Source organism: Ursus maritimus, unplaced genomic scaffold (assembly GCF_017311325.1).
Source record: "Ursus maritimus isolate PB19 unplaced genomic scaffold, ASM1731132v1 scaffold_23, whole genome shotgun sequence".
In the NCBI taxonomy this organism is placed as follows: domain Eukaryota; kingdom Metazoa; phylum Chordata; class Mammalia; order Carnivora; family Ursidae; genus Ursus; species Ursus maritimus.
In genome coordinates, this window is record NW_024424786.1 from 32,606,578 (window position 1) to 32,627,689 (window position 21,112).

The 21,112-nt window shown below is 36.3% G+C and overlaps 2 protein-coding genes and 1 pseudogene across 2 annotated transcripts; 1 reads left to right on the plus strand and 2 right to left on the minus strand.

The window, feature by feature from the left end:
* Nucleotides 1–5,950: 5,950 nt before the first annotated feature.
* LOC103666180 (olfactory receptor 4P4-like) lies at nt 5,951–6,886 on the minus strand. The gene has a single exon (XM_008694205.2). The coding sequence runs from the start codon at nt 6,884–6,886 to the stop codon at nt 5,951–5,953; it is 936 nt and encodes a 311-aa protein (XP_008692427.1).
* Nucleotides 6,887–12,385: 5,499 nt separating this feature from the next.
* LOC103666181 lies at nt 12,386–13,395 on the plus strand (annotated as a pseudogene).
* A 4,651-nt stretch (nt 13,396–18,046) lies between these two features.
* LOC103666182 (olfactory receptor 4P4-like) lies at nt 18,047–18,981 on the minus strand. Its single transcript, XM_008694206.2, is given in 2 exon segments — nt 18,047–18,723; nt 18,726–18,981. Coding segments are annotated over 2 exon segments (933 nt in total).
* Nucleotides 18,982–21,112: the final 2,131 nt, after the last annotated feature.

A 21,112-nucleotide genomic window follows, 5' to 3' on the forward strand; every position in this document is an offset into this window, starting at 1 on the left:
GGCCATTACCCACTGTTTCTGAGGAGTGAACAATGAAATTAGAATTGTCTGTTAGAATGCTGTTTCCTGCATTCTTCAGGCCTAAGGACTCACATTTTACAAGGAGACCTTTAAGTTCAGAGAAAAATGTGACTGCCAGATTTCTGGGTGGGAAGGAGTGACATAGCAGACACGTGCTCCCACACGATAAGTTAGCAAAGATGCAAAACAGAGAATCATCTCTGAAGAGACTGGACAGCTACTAAGGGAAGAAGTAGAAGGAATGGGATTAAGAATGGGGGGTAAACTCAGCCGAGGTGAGCGGCAACAACTACATTTACCATGAGAATTGCCATTTCTGGGTTTGGGATGGATCTGAGGATCCAGTTTTACACACACTGACAGCTACTGCGGGGACATAAAGGAATCCGCAGAGCTTTGGTCAGAGATCTAGGGAATCTCGAGGACACATCTGTTTTTCCCTTGATTCATTTGTGAAACCACATAACATAACCAGGAGAGAAACAGACTTTTTAAAAACAATACTTTTCAAAGACAATATTATCTTCTTCCTTTACCAGACTGTTTGAGAGGTTTATCACATTGTATTATTGGTAGTTTGTTCCTCTTTAGTAAGAATAGTATTGCACAGTACGACTCTACCACATCTTGTATGCTTATTCCCTAGCTGATGGACATTTGAATTGTGTCCATGTAAGGGCCAGAGTGAATGATGCTACTGTGAACATTCACGGACCAGCCTTCGTGTGGACACAGATTATCATTTCTCTTGGGTGGATACCTAAGAGTGTTTGCTGAGTTATATGTTAAGTGTATGGTAGCATTTTAAGAAACTGCCAGTGTGTTTTCAAAAGTGGTGATGCTGTGTTACATTCCCACCAGCAATGATTGAGAGTTTCCCCACAATGTCACCAAAAATTGGCATTGTCAGTCTTTTTAAATTTATCATAGAGTTCAAAGTATGCATTTATGACTCATACATTCTGTAGGGTCCTCAGAAATAGTATTCTATTCATTTTTGATCAGTCCTTATTACTTTCCTCTTTGGTTTGTTTGCCCTATGAATTGGTTAGTACCTTCAGTATAATATTGAATAATGTTAATATGAACTGGTGATACTTAGTGTCAATTCCTCTTCCTGATTCTGAAGGAAAACATTTTAGTATTTTACAATTCAATATGTTGTTTGTTCTAAAATATTTACAGGTAATAATTTGAGGATTACAATTAGGGTTTTTTTCAAGTTTTTATTTAAATTCCAGTTACTTAGCACACAGTGTAATTAGCTTCAGGTGTAGAATTTATTTTTTTCTGTTTATTTATTAATTTTTGTTTGTTTGTTTCAATTTTTTTATTTAAATTCCAGTTAGTTAACATTCAGGGTAATGTTAGTTTCAGGTGTAGAGTTTCATGAACCAACACTGACATTCAACACCCAGTACTTGCCTAACATCAAGTAGTCACGATTAGGTGGTAACAAATCACCTGTTGATGTAATCATGTATTTTGTGTATTTACACATGCTGGAGATTTACCTCTAAGCATTGTTATACTTTTTTGATGAACAGCATTTTATTAATTTTATTTGTAATTATTCTATTATTGCTATTACAATTTATTTGCACTACTTTTTATTTAAAAACATTTCTAAATTACCATATATTTGAGATTGAAAGTTACCCTTTTATTATTGTTTCCTACTTCAAATGAATTATCATAAATAAGTTACTCTGATTGGTTCAGATAATTTAACACTTTTTGAGAATATATTTATGCCATCAGATAGGATGAATTATTTTAAATAACTCATATTCACTCAACAGCTGTGAAGTGTAGTGTTTTTTATAATCCATAGTGTGCTGCTTATTATTTTGTAATAAATCACTGTATCTTTCTATATGCATACACATTCAGATTTGTAAATGTTTCAGTGTTGTTAATTCTATCAATATTTAATGATTTTAAGAATTGATAATCATTGTTGCATTAAAACCTATTTTATATGTAATATATATGTAATTCTATGTGTATATATGATATATAATTATATGTATATATAATATATATGTAATTTTATGTATATATATTATATATATAGCTTTTTCAAATATGATATATTTATATCATATATATGATATAAATTTGTAGTATTTGTAGATATCATTTGTATATATCATATATATTATATATATATAATATATATATATAATATATATATATATAGCTTCTTCAAATACTACTGCATTTTGACCACCCTATATTTTTTATGCTTTTAGTTTCAATTTTTTTGTGCCCTAAGGAGCTAGGTGTATCTTTTATAAAAAGAACGCAACAATAGATGATATATATTCACCAAAAGACATGTTTCAAATGTTTGAAGCAGATCTACCCATAATATCCTTAAAAAGGAAATGGCTGCAAGTCTATCAACAAGAGAATGGATGGATTGTCACCTATCCATTCAGTGAGATCCTACAGATCAATGAAAATAATCAGAAAATAGAAAAATATGAAGAATGAATCTCACAAACATAATAACAGGGAAACAGACACTGAAGAGTATAATTTCCATACTGTTTTTCTGCAAAACCAAACACTATGTAAATTTAATCAGTTTTATAGATGAAGATAGTGATTCTTTTCCAAAGGTAGTAATTTTAAGGATGTATGAAGAGAACTCCGGGAGTGCTGGTAACTTGTGACTTTTAATCTGGTTGCTGATTACATGATACTGCTCCATTTATTGATCTTCCCATTCTACACATGAAGATGATCTTTCTTCTAGTAACGAAGTTGGTCATTCTAAGCACATTCCATTTCAATCTTTAGACTGACAAATGTTTTGTGATGTTCTTTCAAAAGGTAAGATCAATTCTTGCAATAGTTTTGTTTCTTTATTAGTAGCTGCTGAGAAGTCAGTTTGTCCAATCTCTCTTGGTTATAAAAACTCTACTTAATTTTTTCTTCCTCACCATTTTTTCCTGCACTCCCTGCTTCTTTGCACAGTGCCTCCGGAATGATTACACCTCCTGCATCGCATTTACCTCATGTAGAACTATCTTCCTTTTCATAACATTCCACCATCCAGGCCCTCCTCTGTCATAATTGCTGTGATTCTTAAGAATTCTTATTTTACGTGCTATGAAGTATGAGCAAAAGAACCTCCATTAAAGTTGTAAGGTTCTAAGGTATTATCTGTTTTCACTAGAAAATCTTTTTCAGAAGACTCTTCCTTTAGCTACAAGATGACTTTCTTTAGGTATTGTGCTGCAATGTATTTTGTGATTAATAACCTTGTTTTTTAGAGCAATATTACTTTCTCCACAAAATAGAGCAGACGCTACAGAGATCCCATAAACCCCCTGTTCCCCTCGCTGGGACAACCTCTCCCTCCAGAGTGCTCCCTGTGTCACAATCAAATGAGCCTACAGGGACACATCATGATCACCTAAAACTCAGTTTACATCAGGGCTCACCCTTGGTGTTGTACCTTCTTTGGGTTCTGACATGTATGATAACACTCTCCAACATCCAGGGACAGACAGAACAGATTCCCGACCCTAAAATCCTCTGTGCTCCACCTCTTCCTCCCTCCCCTCCCTAATCCTCGGCATCCAAGGACTGATCTTTTGCTGTTTTCATAGTTTTGCCTTTTCTAGAAAGCCCTATGTATAAATGGCCACCATCTTAACAATGGTTTGACTTGTACTTTTCCAACTTTACAGTGGTATAAAAGTGATACGTGTGCCATAGAAACTATACTTTGAATTTTTGAATTCGGGTCTTTCCTGGGCTACTGATACGCAGTACAATCCTCTCTTGTGATGCTGGGCAGGGGCAGAGAGGTGCAGCTCCCAGTCAGCCAAGCAATCACAAGGGTCAATGATCAATACACTTAGAACCGTTCTGTACCCATATAGCAATTTTGTTTTTCACGTGAAGTAGAGTATTTAATAAGTTAATGAGATATTCAGTGCTTTCTTACCAAATAGGCCTTGTATTCGATGACTTTGCCCAACTCCAGGCTAAATAATGTGTTTTGAGCACAGTTAAGGTAGGCTAAGCTAAGCTATGAAGTTTGGTAAGTTGGGAGTATTTCATGCATTATGACTTAAGATGTTTTCAACTTTTGATGGGTTTATTGGGACATAACTCCCTGATAAGTCAAGGAAGACCTATAGATGAAATCATACAAAAGGGAGCCCCTTCGCATTGGTTTTTTCCTCTCTGAAATATGCATTTTAGAGTGCTGAATATAGTTTCTTACTTTACTAGCTCAGTTCTTTTTTTTTTTTTTAAGATTTTATTTATTTATTCGACAGAGATAGAGACAGCCAGCGAGAGAGGGAACACAAGCAGGAGGAGTGGGAGAGGAAGAAGCAGGCTCATAGCGGAGGAGCCTGACGTGGGGCTCGATCCCATAACGCCGGGATCATGCCCCGAGCCGAAGGCAGATGCTTAACCGCTGTGCCACCCAGGCACCTCAACTAGCTCAGTTCTTTTTAGTGCTAAATAATATTCCATTCTCCAGATGTACAATAGTTTATTTATTCCCCTACTGGGGGACATCGTAGTTGCTTCCAAGAATTGTTGATCTGAATACATCTGCCATAAGCATCCATGTGCAACCAAAGTGCATTATTTTTTTTCACTTACTTTGTGGTTCAATCACACCTTATTTCTCTTTTGCTAGTTCCCTCTCTTTCTCTTCTCTCTCTCTGTCATTGCAGTAGGAAAAGTCTTTGGTTGTGGATCCTACGACTCACCATGGGTTATCAATTTTAGGCAGGTAGAGATGAGCAACACATACATTTTGATATATAGCTCCTTATGGAAATGATACTAAACTCCAGCCAATAGATGGGATGCCATGAAGTGTGTTTCAGCTTTTGAATTGTCGATGCTCATTCTGCCTTCACTATGTATTATTATTGACTTCAGTGGACATCAGGATAGTTGACCGCCAGGAACCACTTGAAAACTGATTCTACTTGGGGCACCGGGGTGACTCATTTGGTTAAGAGACAGCCTTTGGTTCAGGTTGTGATGCCAGGGTCCTGAGATGGAGCCCACACCCAGCTCCCTGCTCAGCGAGGAGTCTGCTTCTCCCTCTCCATGTATACCCCAGCACCCCTGCCCCCTTCTCCTGCTCACTCATGTGCTCTCTCTTTCTCAAAAAAATAAATAAAATCTTTTAAAAATTAAAAATAAATTACGGATTCTATTTTAAATACTTATTTGTTTGCACAACTGATGTCTGTATAAACTAGAGGATATATATATATGAATGTTTTATCAGAAAGTTAAATTGATTCAGTTTTAGATTACATCTTTTTTTTTTAAAGATTTTATTTATTTATTTGACAGACATAGAGACAGCCAGCAAGAGACGGAACACAAGCAGGGGGAATGGGAGAGGAAGAAGCAGTCTCCCAGCAGAGGAGCCTGATGTGGGGCTCGATCCCATAACGCCGGGATCATGCCCTGAGCCGAAGGCAGACGCTTAACCGCTGTGCCACCCAGGCACCCCTAGATTACATCTTTTTAAAAAATTTTTCATTACAACTTCTGAACTACCAAAAATATTCTGTCACTGTGTGGTCTGGTCTCTATGCCCAATGTTTTAATAAAAGTGCCATTAATATATTTCTCTTAAAAGTCACTAATGAGTATAACATTGCATTACTTGCTTAGGTTCAGTTGTTTTTCATGAAGGTTCCCCTACCTATACCCTCTTTATACCCCACAATATTAACTTTGTTTGCAATTAATTTTGGTTTGCAAGAATCAGTACTTGTTCAATGTTACTTTAAACCTGTAGTCCTATTGCTTTCATTTACTCCGCTCAGACAGTGATGGTCCACAAACCCCATGAGATAGTTCCTGCCTTTTTCATTCACATCTCCCTCTTTTCTTTCTCAGAGTTGCTTAACTAATAAACTTCTTCAAATTAACTGTGCGCTTCCTTTGGAAATAGTGATGGGCACCAAACCTTTTTCATGGCTTTTTTCATCTCTGAATTTCTCAGAGTATAGATTAGGGGATTGAACATAGGAGCAATGATGGTGTAAAATAGAGCAAATATTTTGTCCTCAGGAAAAGTAGTAGGTGGTCTAAGGTAGATGAAGATTACAGGCCCAAAAAATAAGACAACCACAGTGATATGAGACCAACAGGTGGAGAGGGCTTTGCGTCTTCCCTCAGCTGACAGATTTCTCAAAGTGAACAATATTATCCCATAAGAAACAAATAAGACAATAAAGGTTACTAAAGCAACCATACCTGAAAAGGCAATCACAAGGACACCAGTGATGTAGGTATCAGTACAGGCCACTTTTAGCAAAGGAAAAATATCACAAAAGTAGTGATCGATTTCATTAGGACCACAGAAGGGCAAACCAATTGCAGTAGAAAAAAGAGGAAAGGCATGGACGGCCCCACCAGCCCAAGCAGCTAGGACTAAGAGATTGCATCTAGTCCTGTTCATGATAATCACATAGTGGAGAGGTTTGCAGATGGCAGCATAGCGATCAAAGGCCATGGCGGTAAGAATGAAGATCTCAGTGCCTCCAAAGAAGTGCATTGTAAAGAGCTGTAACATGCAGTTACTGTAGGAGATGGTTTTTCTTTCCACCAGCAGGTCAGCAATTAACTTGGGCGTAACCGTAGAGGTGTAGCAGATGTCTATTAAGGATAAGTGGATGAGGAAGTAGTACATGGGTTGGTGATAAAGAGGGCTGCACCGAATGGAGACAAGGATCAGCAGGTTTCCTGCCAACAGTGCAATATAACAGAATAAGAAGAGCACAAAGCAAAATATTTGTATGTTCTGGTCATATGAAAGTCCTAGAAGTATGAATTCTGAGATGTTTCTCTGGCTTTTCATATATTTGGCTTTGCTGTCAATTTCCATAAGGAATTATGTTTCTGAAAGAAAGAAGACATAAGCCTAGGTGAAGATTAACTGTAGGAACACAATAACAAAATTTATTAAAATGAATATTGGCATAGAGTTAATTATTCTTGATTTATTGAATTAAGCTGCTTTTCTTTTTATTCTGTCTTTTATAAAACTATCATGAAATAATTTTATAATTATGTATTTACTCAACAATACTACTAATTATTTAAAATATTTAAATAATATCTTGAAAATATATACAATTTATATATTTAGATAAAGGACTGCTAATTAAGGAAGGATTTTTTTCCATCTTTCCTAATTCTTATGCATGAAATCAACTTTCCTTCCTTTAAAATGATTTGAGAAAATTCCCTGAATTTTCTGGGAATGAATATGAAGAAATGCACATTTGTTTAAACATCCAGTATGAACTACGGAACTTTAATTTGTGTAGAGCGTACTATACTTCCCAAGTGGTCAAACATTGTCAATGGGTCGGTCATGTTAAACCAACGGAATTGCTCTTACATTAAAAAGCAAAGAGCAGTTGAAAACAATACAGCAAAAGAGAGAATATTATTGAATCTTGAATAATATTCGGGAAACCCATTCATCTGTCGTAATAATATATCTCACGAGTTAAATACAATTTAAAAATATGTGCTGTCATTGATGTTTGTGATTGCAATTGATAAAGGAAAGGTAAGATTGTTGAATTACCCAAGTATATTGAAATTATGCGTATGTCATGGCTTATACTGAAAATTTCATATTTTAGATACAATCTAAAAATTGAATGCCAATAAGGGTCTTTTCTGAGAGTTAAGTCAGTTCTAAGTTGGCCTTCCCCATGCTGTATCTTGCCATAAGGGGCCCCTTCATACTCCACTGGATGTCTAGAATTGCTGTTTTCTGTCTTGAACTAAAAGCAGTGAAAGAGAAATAGGACATAATACTGTAAAGTAACTTGAAGACAAACTTTATGGTGAGTAAGCACTCAATGATAACTTGTGCATAAATGAGTAAATGAAATATTCAGGGATCTGCATCTTTGTATCTAATATATACTTTTTTAAAGATTTTATGTTTTTATTTGTCAGAGAGAGAGAGAGCACAAGCAAAGAAAGTGGCAGACAGAGGGAGAAGCAGGCTCACCACTGAGCAGGGAGCCTGATGCAGGACTGGATCCCAGGACCCTGGGATCAGGACCTGAGCTGATGGCAGACGCTTCACTAACTGAGCCACCCAGGTGTCCCTCTGATGTATATATGGAGATGTCATTTAAACAGTGCAAGATGAGTGAAGGATAAAGAGAAAGCAATTCTAAGAGCTATTTTACCCACTAATGAGGAAATATCTGATTCTAGTGGGTTTGCAAAAACTAGCACACCCTTTACCTTCGTCAAGTGACAGACATATCTGGGCCCCCAGATGTCATTTATATAATAAAAAATGCTTTTGTTACAATATGATTCAGCAATCATCATCTGTAGAGACTCACAAATTTAATATCTATGTTATTGACAGTCTTCAACAAGATTTTACATGGCACATAGTTGACAGCTGAGGCATTTTTAGAATGGCCTGTACCATGAGACATAACTTCTATTTTAAAATACTATTCAAAATTCTAACTTAATAAAACTAAAATTTTCAATGTTTACTTTGGTTTCTGTATCGCTAACAAGGCTCCCTATCCTCCTCACATAACAAAATAATATAATGATGTCCCAGAGTGCTCAGCAGTGAACAGTTACTAAGGGGTCCTGAAAAGCCGTAGGACTGAGGATCATTGACCTCTCTCATACTTACTGCAACTGACACTAATCTTTGTTTACGAGACAGAAACAATGTTAATTTTTCAGATATACATAATTACTAAAACAAATTGATTTACAGGCAACTTTTATCTAAGTAGAATGAGAACTACAGAAATGTGGAAATCACTGCACCAATTCAAATCTCTGATTCTGAATAGAAGAGACATATCAAGAAATCTAAGTAATTTCTCAGGATTGAAAAGCAACACACTGTAAATGTTACAAGACAGAAATCCTGTTTCTTCCTCAATCTGGGGCTGTCTTTCAGGGGAGAGACCTGAGAGGGATGTCATGAAGGACAGTCTGCGAAAACTGTTTTGATTCCTCCTGTGAGCAAAAAAGAAAATGCAAGACATTGGATTAACAGATATCCCGTCTGTCTTTCTGAGTGTTTATGTAGGTGAAGGGCTATGGAATATTTACTATTAAAAAATATTCTAAAATTTGCTGATGCTAAACATTTGAAATAATTAGCTCTCAATTTTACATAAATGCAAATTCCTTATCAGGATTCCTGCTTGCTTTCTACATCATCCTTGGAATTTCATCTCCAATAGCCCAAAACCCCAGCCTGTATTCGGAGCAAACTTTCTCTATGATCAGAGCTGTTGGTAAAAGGGAAGAGGGAAAAGTCAGTTGAGGGGATTTACTCTCATCAAACAATACAGCAATACCGAGGACCCTCCCATGGAAAAACTGAAGTCACAGTTGGGAAATAAAGAACCTCAGGCAACCAGTGGACAAGTGGTTGAAACAGTAGCAACATAGAAAGGGGGAGAAACACTGAGGCATCTCAAATCACCTGACCAGTGTGATTCTTGAGCAAATGGCTTCATCCCTTTAGGCCTCCTCTTTCTCATTTCACAACCAAGATATCATTACAAAATTCAGACTTTTAAAGAGCTGTACATGAGGTCACATGAAAAAGCCAGTGACATGTGTGGTTCAAAACTGTCACCTTTCTATTACAGTCTTTCCTCTCTGAGTGATTCGTGTAGGACCACAGATTGTCATGTGCACACACACACAATCAATTGGAAAATAAAGGAAATAAAAAAGAACATTCATAGCATGGATTTAATAAAATGATCACGGGAAACTCCATCATCAACATTCTGTTACTGAAACTCTATTAATCTCATAATCAATTGGTTATCTTAGTGTCTTTCTTACCACTTATCAGAGGACTAATTTTTTTTCCTCTACAAAAGGTAAACAATGAATTATTCTTTCATATTATTGAATACAAATTATGTGTACCTTTGGATTATGCTGTTCATAAAGGAATAGAAGCTCTTATGTGTAAATAGTAGTTTCTACCACAATTTCAAACTTTTAGTGTAACAAACTCTTAGTGTATCAGAAAGTAAAAACTCAGTGTAACAGAACGTAGGATGCTATACACTTACCTCAGCTGGATCAGAGTAAACTAGTCTATTTTAGGATGGCAGATGTTTTGAAATATAAGAAAGTCTTTGTTATTGTACATATTTATTCATAAACTGGTCTGTTTCTTAATAAGACTATGGAGTAAGGCCTGTGAGCATGATTTGTGGTCACAATGAAATTCACTACCTACATAAATATGCTTTGTCTAACTCTACTATTTTTCTCTCCCCAAATGGGAATTTTGCTTATAATTAATGTGCTGTTAAGTCTAAATATGCTGTAACATTTATGCAGTAATCAAATTGTCCTAGGCTACAAAAGAAATTATATCAATTCAAATGAAATCACGTAGAATAGATATAAAGAACACACACTTAGCCCAGCACATGGGTGGTGGGACCCTTCCCAAACCAAGGCGACAAGGGTAACTCACTAACCATAAGATCTGAGTGGCTGTCTGCTTAGTTTCGGGGCTGCATCAGGAAGGATTCCCTCCTCAGATACTCACTCTGCCAGTTTGTCTCTAGTAGCAAAACTTGGAATCAGATGCAGAAAATTACATTCCTGGAATTCAAACACATCCAGATGAATTCTCTGCAAATTATTGACAATTTCAACACATCTTAAACTTTCTACAGTTTACAACACAAGTGCCCTTGCAATATTCAGTAAGACTCAGTGATGCAAAAAGTGGATCTTCATCCCTCAGGAAAGCAGCCTGGACATTTTGAAAGCTCATTTAGCTTCTTAATAAAAGCTCATAAGTAAAATAAGCAAAATGGGTTTTTACATTCGTGCAGAAGCTAACACAAGTATTTAGGTCCTAGGAAACATCCATTTATTTTATGCCTATGCCTGAAGACAATTTGGTTCAGAGGAACAGAAGGTAAATTTAAGTGGCAATGCGAGAATTAATAGGTCTTTGAAATCTTTATGTAATTATATTCCCAAAGGTATTTCTAGACAGGTTTTGGCCCAAGTGTTGCAAAGCCACCATCCACAGTAATGTGCTTGGTGCTCTTGGGTATAAACTTTCCACATTAGCCTACCTGGAGAAAAAAATTGGCCCTTTTTCCCTGAAGCCCCCAAAAAGCTATAGTGCGACTGCCCTGTGCTCCTCCAGCTTTCTGAAAAATAGGGGGGAAATTGTAGCCTAAAATAGTATCAGGTTAGCTTCCAAGAAAATCTGAGATGAAGAAGGACAAAGAGAACCAAAGACAGCACTTATAGTCTTTTTTTTTTTTTTTTTTTTTTGGAAGTTATCAAGATCTTTGGCATGCAGCGTAGGTAGAAAAATAAAATCAATAACTTGTGATATTATAATTTGTATGAAATTACCATTGATGGATGAGCTGTTGGAAAACAGGTGACAAAGAAAAGATAAAGGTAAACACGCCTTCTCCTTAAATTGGCAGGGAGGAAAAGGAAAAAAGATATGGAAAAATCAGAGGAAGGAAGCAAAGTACAGCCAAGCCTTTAACGTGTTTCCCATCTGGTTCTGTCTCTGCTCACTGACTAGTCACAGGTCGTTTAGACTCAGTCTCATCTGCATGCACTGAAGCCAGGCAGTCTCTCTCTACCATATGCCAATCCATGCATGTAAAGTTTTCTCATGCAAGAACTGTCCAGAAATCAAATTTTGTAATATTTAATCTCCTTCAGATCACTCTACTTAGCCACAGAATAACAAAAATTTACTGAGAGATTGTTGGATAGAAAGGCTATCCTATTATTCAATGCTCATAATAATGCATTTTGACACAGATACATTACCTTTAGTATGTAGATAAAAACCAGAAGGTTTTAGAGTTTAAATAACGAGGTCAAATACCCAGTAAGCAATTGAAGCAAGAAAATGCATTATTCTAGTTTAGATCTTCTTTATGAACTTTAAATGCTTACTAAGCCCGACGATTTGAAGGATTCTAGCCCTTCACCTTAAAGGCCATTATAACCCAGGGATTTAGAGCTTGTCTACGTGACTGTTATGCCCGGTGTTGAGCAAGCTGTGCCCAAGAGCTGGCCTGTACCAATCTACAGCAGGAGACAGCGGGTCATGTCTCTCAGCTTCTCCCTGTGCACACACTTGGACAACCCTTAGAAAAGGATACAAGTTGCATTCACATCCTCAACTGTTTATTTCATTCCTCTTTATATACTAGTTCTGCTGCATAGTTTTAATTTTGGTGAAGTGCAAATCATCATTTTTTTATGGAGAATTATATTTAGGTTTATTTATTTATTATAGGGGGAGAGAGAGAGAGAAAGAGAGAGAGATGGAGAGCATGATTTAGGGGCAGAAAGAGAGGGAGAGAAAGTCTCAAACACGTTGAGTGCTGAGCCCTGCAAGGGAGCCCGATCTTAAGACTCTTAGATCACTCCCTAAGCCAAAACCAAGAGTCCGATGCTTAACCGAACTTGCCACCCAAAGTCCCCTATGTTGAAAATATTTCTGCTTGGGTTGATTCAGGGTCCTGTTAAGAAGAAAATAGTGTTTGTCACTTTCTTGCCCTTCTATTTGGGGATGTTGTTGAGTCACTTTCTGATTATTACCACTATCACGACCAGCTGGGCACCTCGGAGTCCAAAGTACTTCTTCCTTTTCCACCTATCCTTACCTGACACCTGCTTCTGCACTTCCATAGCCCCTAGAATGATTATGGATGCCCTTTTGAAGAAGACCACTATCTCTTTCAGTGAGTGCATGAGACAAGGATTTTCATTCCATTTCTTTGGCTTCCTGGGCTTCTTCATCCTTATCCTCATGACCACTGACAGCTATGTGGCCATCTGTAAACCCCTGCACTACACAATCATCATGAGACCACGGATCTGTGCTGTTCTGGTGATTGTGGCCTGGGTGGGGTCCTGTGTGCACTCTTTAGCTCAGATGTTTCTGGCCTTGAGTTTACCCTTCTGTGGTCCCAATGTGAGTGATCACTATTTTTGTGACTTGCAGCCCTTGCTGAAACTTATGCCTGTGCAGACACCTCTGTGATCAACCTACTCCTGGTGTCCAAAAGTGGGGCTATTCACACACTGAGTTTGTCCTGCTGATGTGCTCCTATGTTATCATCTTCATTCTCTGAACACCACGGTGCTGAAGGGAGGAGAAAACCCCTCCCCCACATCATTGTGCTCATCCTGTTCCTTGGTCCTTGCATATTTATATACACACATCCTGCAACCACCTTCCCCATGGATAAGACGATAGCTGTGTTTTATACACTTGAAACACCTTTGCTCAACCCTCTGATGACACTCCGAGGAATGCAGAAGTGAAAGTACCATAGGAAATTATGCACCAAGATGTGCATTTCAGATGATCAAAGATGAAAGGACGTTTCAAATTTTTCTTCAGAGCTTGGATTTACCTACAAGTCCATAAGGAATATCATCTTCTCAATGTGGAGCTAATACAATCCTGTCTTTGGACATGAGCACTACTTCCTTCAGGAAAATAAGCCATAGGAACACACACATTGGTTGGTCTTAAGTCAATTTTATGTAGAGGAATAGACAGCAAAAGGTACAAACAGGCACATAAGGTCTATAGCCTTAGATGTCCTTCACCATTCTGTCTCTGCCTGTCTTGCCTGCCCAGTCACTTGTGGCTTTGATCTAGTGCTTGCCCTGTCCCTCTTCATGTGTACTCCTGGTGTCCTCTGCTGCTCCGCTGCTCTGTCCCACCCTGTATGTTTGCATCCACAGACTGGAGGCATTCCCTCTTCCCGTTTCCTTTATTAGGCACCTCCCTGTCATCATCGCTGACCATGAACCTTCAATTTAGTTGTTCTTCCTGACTTGGTAGAAGGTATCAGATTCAAATAATTATAGGAGCTTCATGTTGTAAAGGACACTATGTAATCTAATAATCTCCCTTCTAATTATTTGGGCTATATTCTGAAATCCCTTCTTTTAAGATTTATTTATTTTAGAGAGGTAGAGAAAAAGAGAGAGACAGACAGACAGAAATCACATGGTGGGGGAGGGGTAGAGGGAGAATCTCATGCTGACTCCCACTGGTCATGGAGCCCAAGGTGGGGATCCCAAAACCCTGAAATCATGACCTGAGCTGAAATCAAGTGTCAGATATTCAACTGACTGAGACATCCAGGCACTCCTATGTTCTGAAATCTTATGATATGTTTACCTGCATCCTTCTAGAACAGTAATGCAACTTGGTGAGAAAATTCATGTGTCTGAGGTAGTTCTTTGATATAAGAAGGTTTTAGTAGTTGGGTTTATGTGCCTATTAGAATTCTTTGGTAAAATCTACTTTATGCTGTTATATTGATTCCTTCTAAATTCGGGGGTGTTAGGTTTCTCTTGAATCATACCAATTAGAGTGATATGTTTATAATATTTCTTATTATAATTATACCATAGATGACCCATATAAGGATGATATATTTATGTGGCAGAAGTAGAGAGTGTAAGCAGATCACACTGAATTTTAAAATATTAATTACTAAAACAATAAATAATCCAAAAGTGGATATTTATGCTTATAAACAGAAATATTTACATCACAGGTATGAATTAGGAATTCCTTTTCTGAATAAGGAAATACTGATCATAAAACAAAACTCACTGGTTGGCAGAGACTCAAGGATAAAGGAGAAGGGGTGAAGAGGTGGAACACGGGGCATTTTTAGGGAAGGGAAACTATCCCGTATTATACTGTAATGGTGGGTACATGACACAATGCCTATGTCAAAATCCATAAAACTTGACAACACCAAGAGTAAAGCCTAGGGTAAGCATGGCCCTTAGAAATACTGTACCAATATTGGTTCACCAGTGGTAACAAATGACCCCACTGCAAGATGCCAGAAAACAGAAATTGTGAGGGGCAGAGTGTGTATATGGGAAATCACTGTACTTTTTGTATAATGTTTCTGCAAACCTAAATCTTCCTTAAAAATAAAATTTATTTAAAAACATACTCATGAGAGTTTGCCATTATGCCATTGCAGTGTTTATAATATTTTATTTGAATTTTTATACAATTTTATTATATAAGTACGTCTTTAAGCCACATATTGATGGCATAAATTCCTTTACGGTTTATGCTGGTATGCTATACTAATCTCATTAATGAATATAAAATATTACATTTCCTGTGTGTAACTTTTCAAACACTGAGGTATTCTAAAGCGGAAGTGTGAAGTTGAACACTGTTATGCCTCGTGGAGAATTTGCAGCAAAAAGCATTAGCTACATTTCACAGGATAGCCTTTAATACTTTTAAATTGATATGTTTTTCTCTTTTTCTATCCCGTTTATGTTTTCTTTCTGATAACATGCAACCTTTGTCAAAGTTTTCACATCAATAAACACAGAAGTGGACAGAATTTTTAAAATAGTTTAAGTCTCAAGTAATATCAAAATATGCTTGGGTTTTCCTATTAAAATAACTACATGTGTCTTAGATTGTGATTGGAGTAATTCTAGAATCTACATCTTCAAATCCTCAGGCAGGATTTTGTCTAAAAAATACGAGAAAGCTTAGCGTTTAAAAAGTTCTTGTCACAAGAAAAAATTTGTATGTGTCGTGATGATGTTAGCTAGACTCATTGCAGTGACCATTTCTCAATACATTACGTTGCATACAAGAAAATAATATAATTTGGTTATACAGCATTTATATCTCAATTAAAAAAAAGACACTACTCTCAACTTACTAAACATGAAAACCACTGTAATCAGTCCGAAGTCATTTCTGTGAAAGTCGTTGGTTTGCTAGAATGCTAAAGTCCCGTTATTTTGGAATTTGTGTCTACATTTTTAGCAGAAAACGTCATTAGCCCTAGGTCAATATTGTTTGCAAATAATTTTGATAATTTTGATCACTGACAATGTTCTAAAAGAGAAACTTACATTATTAAGAAAGCATGATAATGAAAACAAATAATATCCACTATATAAAAGAGGCCTTTAAAATGAATCTGTTGTTTACTTATCTGAACTTCTCTTTCATTTTTAGAGACACATTTCTTTGCTCCAGTTAAGTAATTAAACATTATAGAACATGCCCAGGAGAAAAGTTTTAACCTGGCAACACTGTTGTTTCTTTGTGAATAACCACTGAGACAATCTGTCCACTTCCTCTCTGCTGTAACAGCTCTGGTTAATTTCACCTTCCTCATTATTCTTTCTGCTCTTTATACCTGTTTGTATGGTGCCTCCAGGCTGATAGGAACTCTTGCAATTGACTTGCATGTTCTAAAATGCTTTCTGTATTTTTACCATCTTCCTTTTAATAAAATCCTGTTATCTAGCATCTTCTCTATAATATTTGCTATTTCTTAAGTGACTTTTATTTAAAACCTATCAAGCATACAAAAAAGGTCTTTAATTATTTTTCTGCAGAAATTCTTTTTCAGTCTCTTCTTCATTCCACTTACAAGTTTTGATATATCTATCGTGCCATAGTGTACGCTTTAAATTAATAAACTTTATTTTTTAAAGCAGCTTTAGGTTCACAGCAAAACTGATCAGAAAACACAAAGATTCCCTGTAATACTCCTGTCCCCACACACAGACAACCTCCCCCACCAGAGTGATACATCTGTTACATCAAAGGAACCTGTGCTCACACATCATTATCTCCCAAATAGACTTTTCATTAGGCTTCAATCTTGATGTACATTTTACGGGTTTGACATGGATAAGGACATGTATCCACAATGGTAATAACATGCAGAAGTGCTTCCTGCTCTAAAAATCCTCGGTGCTCTGCCTATTCATTCTACCCTCCACACTGACCCTTGGCAAACACCGATGTTGTCGATGCCTCCATTGTTTTGCCTTTTCCAGGAATCATAGAGTTCCAATCATGTGACAGGTAGCTTTTTCAGATTGTCTTCTTTCACTTAGTAATATACAGTTAAATTTCCTGCATGTCATCTTGTAGCTTGATAGCTCATTTCTTTTTAGTGCTGAGTAATTGTCTATAGTCCATATAAATCACAATTTATTTATCTATTTATCTATGGAGGGACATTTTGGTTACTTTTGAGGTTTTGCAATTATGAATAAAACAGGTATAAACATCCATACGCAGCCATCATGTGCTTGGAAAATATAATTTGGTTTGTTTTTGGTATTAGACCGTGTCTTAAAATGTCTTTTCCTAGGCTTTCATGTATTTATTTATTTTTCTCTTTTTAGCAAACAAGGTCCTTGGTTCTGGATCCAATAACTTCCAACTTACCGATTTTTACTTTTTCAATTATTGTTCAGTCCCTTAGGTTTTATGGAAAATGTTTTATGTTCTGGCCAATAGGTGCAGTAACAAGTAATTGTGTTTTCAGCGTCCTGAGATATTGATTCTTACTCTGTGTTAACCTGGTATTACTATTATACGAAACATCAATGGAGGAGAATTGATCACCAGAAGCCACTTTAAAACAGGTTCCACTATACGGATTTTGTGTTGAACAGGTGATTTCTAAATGCCTCTAAGGATGTATAAATGAATGTTCTATCATAAAAATATTCGTGATGCTGTAGAGTGTTATTTTATTTTTAGATGCAACATTGTCATTAGTGCAGAATGTGTATCACTATGAGGATTGACATATAAGTTCAGGATTTTTAATAGAACTATTATTAAAATTGTTTTGCCATTATAATTCATTGACTGAATAATGTTGCCTTGTTTGCTTTGGCCCAGACAGTATCTTCTGCAGATATGCCTATCACATCTCCTTAGTATTCCATTAAATTAAATTTTCAATTAATTCTTGTATTTGGGAATTAGGATTCATTTAGCTATCCCCTTAAATTTCTCTCTAATTCCTCTTTCTTTCATGCATTCCATTCATGATAGTGATGGAATATAAAGTCTATGAAATATTTCTTAGCTCCTTTAGTCCTTACAAGCCCATTTTTTATAGAATGCTGTTTAGCTATACATTTCCTCAAATTAACTGTGTGCTTCCTTTGAAAATAATGTTTGGCACCAAACTCTTCTCATGGCATTTTTCATCTCTGTATTTCTCAGCGTATAGATTAAGGGATTGAACATAGGAGCAATGATGGTATAAAATAGAGCAAATACTTTGTCTTCAGGGAATGTGGCTGGCGGTCGAAGGTAAGCAACGATCGAAGGCCCAAAAAATAAGACGACCACGGTGATATGAGACCCACAGGTGGAGAGGGCTTTGTGTCTTCCCTCAGCTGAGTGATGTCTTAGACTAAACAATATAACGACATAAGAAACAAGCAAGACAACAAAGGTAACTAAGGCGACCATACCTGAATCTGCAACAACAAGGACCCCAGTGATGTAGGTATCAGTGCAGGCAATGTTCAGCAAAGGGAAGATATCACAAAAGTAGTGATCAAGTTCATTAGGACCACAAAATGGCAATTGGATTGTCATCAATAATTGAGGAAAAGAATGGAGAGTGCCACCAGCCCAAGCAGCTAAGACTAGGAGATGGCACCTTGTCCTGTTCATGATAAGCATGTAGTGGAGAGGTTTGCAGATGGCAGCGTAGCGATCAAAGGCCATGACTGTGAGAATAAAGACCTCAATGCTCCCAAAGAAGTGCATGGCAAAGACTTGTAACATGCAATTATCATAGGAGATGGTTTTTGTCCCCCTAGTAGGTCAGCAATTAACTTGGGCGTAACCGTAGAGGTGTAGCAGATGTCCATGGAGGATAAGTGGATGAGGAAGTAGTACATGGGTTGGTGAAAAAGAGGGCTGCATCGAATGGAGACAAGGATCAGAAGGTTTCCTGCCAACAGGGCAACATAACTGAATAAGAAGAGCACAAAACAAAATATTTGAACGTTCTGGTCATATGAAAGTCCTAGAAGTACGAATTCTGAGATATTTCTCTGCCTCTCCATATACTTGAGTTTCCTGTATGTTACACACAAATGAGTATGTATCTGAAGGAAATAAACAGAAATTTGGTGAAAACTTACCAGTATGAACACAACAATATGAGCTTTATTCATTGACATGAATATCATGGTAATTATTTTTGATTTCTTAAATTATGCTGTTTATCCTTTTTATTGTCTTTTATTCTGTAGAAGTATTGTGGCATAATGGGAATAGTGGGAATGATTATGTATGTTACTCAATTTTACTGATAATGATTTTTAAATATTTAACTGATGTTTTGAAAACAAAAACTACTCATTATTATTAATTATATTATTTAGATAAGAAAGAAGATTTTGAAAAAAATTCTCCCATGTCAAAAAATGCACTGTTGTGCATATCTTAAATGTGTGTGACTAATACATTTGGTCTAGTTTCCTATTTTCAATATTTTCTGATCAAATTCCATGAATTATCTGGGATTGAATCCTCAGGAAATGCAAATGTGCCAGCCTGAACTGCTAATGGTTAAGTTGTGTAAAGCACACTCTTTTTTGCTATGTGACCCCACATTGCCAATGGGTCATACTCAACCAATGGAACCGCTGTTATTTAAAAAAGCCAAGAATGGTGAAAATGTATACAGCAAAATAAAGAATATCAATTCATGACTGAAACTGTGGAAATAAATTAGCAATGTCATTCATTTCTCCTACTGCCATTTCATGTGTTAAAGAGAATTTTTAAAATGTAAATACTGTCATTGAAAATTATGATGAGGATCCTTAAAGGAGAGATAAAATCCTTAAATTCCTCAAGTATGTTTGAATCGTGCATATGTCATGGCTCTTGCCAAAACTTTAATGTGTTTTATGTACAATCTAAGGAACTAAAGTCAATAAAAGGGGATGATACAGAGGGTAACATTAGTCAGACTTAGTGGTCAGGTAGCACTCAGTGATATTTGTTGAAACAAAATAAATGAAACATTCATGTATGTGCATCTTTTGTATCTGAAGTGTAATTTTAAGACACTATTTAATCAGTACAAATGAGTTAAGGATAGAGAGAATTCACTTCATGGAATTATTTTCCGCATTGACGAGGAATTATCTGTCCCCAGTGGGTTTGAACAGGTAGTGTATTTCTATATTTCTCTGGATCTGATGGGACAATCAAATCTAGGCCCCCAGATGTTTATTGTTAATAAAAAACAGAATGCTTTTATACCAAGTTATATAGAAACAACCAACTCTACTCAAAATTAATATCTATGTGTTTAAAGTCCTAGAGACTATTATATATAAATACATACAGATATACATATACATGTAGTATATATTTTTCTTTATTATAGATATAGATATAGATATAGATATAGATATAGATATAGATATAGATATAGATATATATGCCTGTGTGTGTGTGTATATATAATCTCTCTCTCTCTCTCTCTCTCTCTCTCTATATATATATATATACATATATATACAGAGAGAGTTAACTGAGAGGCATTTAGAAAATGGTCCATACTGTAGGACAACAATTCTGCTTTAAATTATTATTCAGAATTCTAACTTCACAAAGGAGTAATTTTTAGTGTGTTCCTACTTTTTCTGAAAATGATGAGTTACAGAGTATTCAGGAATTCACCTTAACTAAAGGGTATTGAAAAGTTTTAGGGACGTAGAGTTCATTGACCTATTTTCTACTCACAGCAAGTGATGCTGATTCTTTGTTAATGAGTTGGAAATAATGTTAATTACTCAGACACAGTTATATACCTAAAACAATTTGGTTTAAAAAGAATTATTATACAAGAAGCCTGCAAACAATTTAAAAGCAGAATTCACTTGACTAATCCAAATCTCCAATTTTAAAAAGAAGAAACTCAGATCAAGAGAACCTAATCATTTCTGTGGATGGAGAAGTAATACACTGTGAATGCCTGGAGACAGAAATCCTGATTCTCCCTCAATTTGGGACGAACTTCATGGAAGAGAGCTGAATGGGATGATGATGGGTGTCAAGAGGAAACCATGAAAAGACTATCCTGAGTCCATAACTGAATGCACAAGAATATGCAGAATGATGGGTGAAAAGACACCCAGTCTGTCATTCTGAGTATTTCTGGAAATAAAGGTATATGGA

Excerpts from the sequence above, each read along its gene's own strand:
- LOC103666180 (XM_008694205.2), bottom strand. The coding sequence starts at position 6,886 with ATGAAAAGCCAGAGAAACATCTCAGAATTCATACTTCTAGGACTTTCA.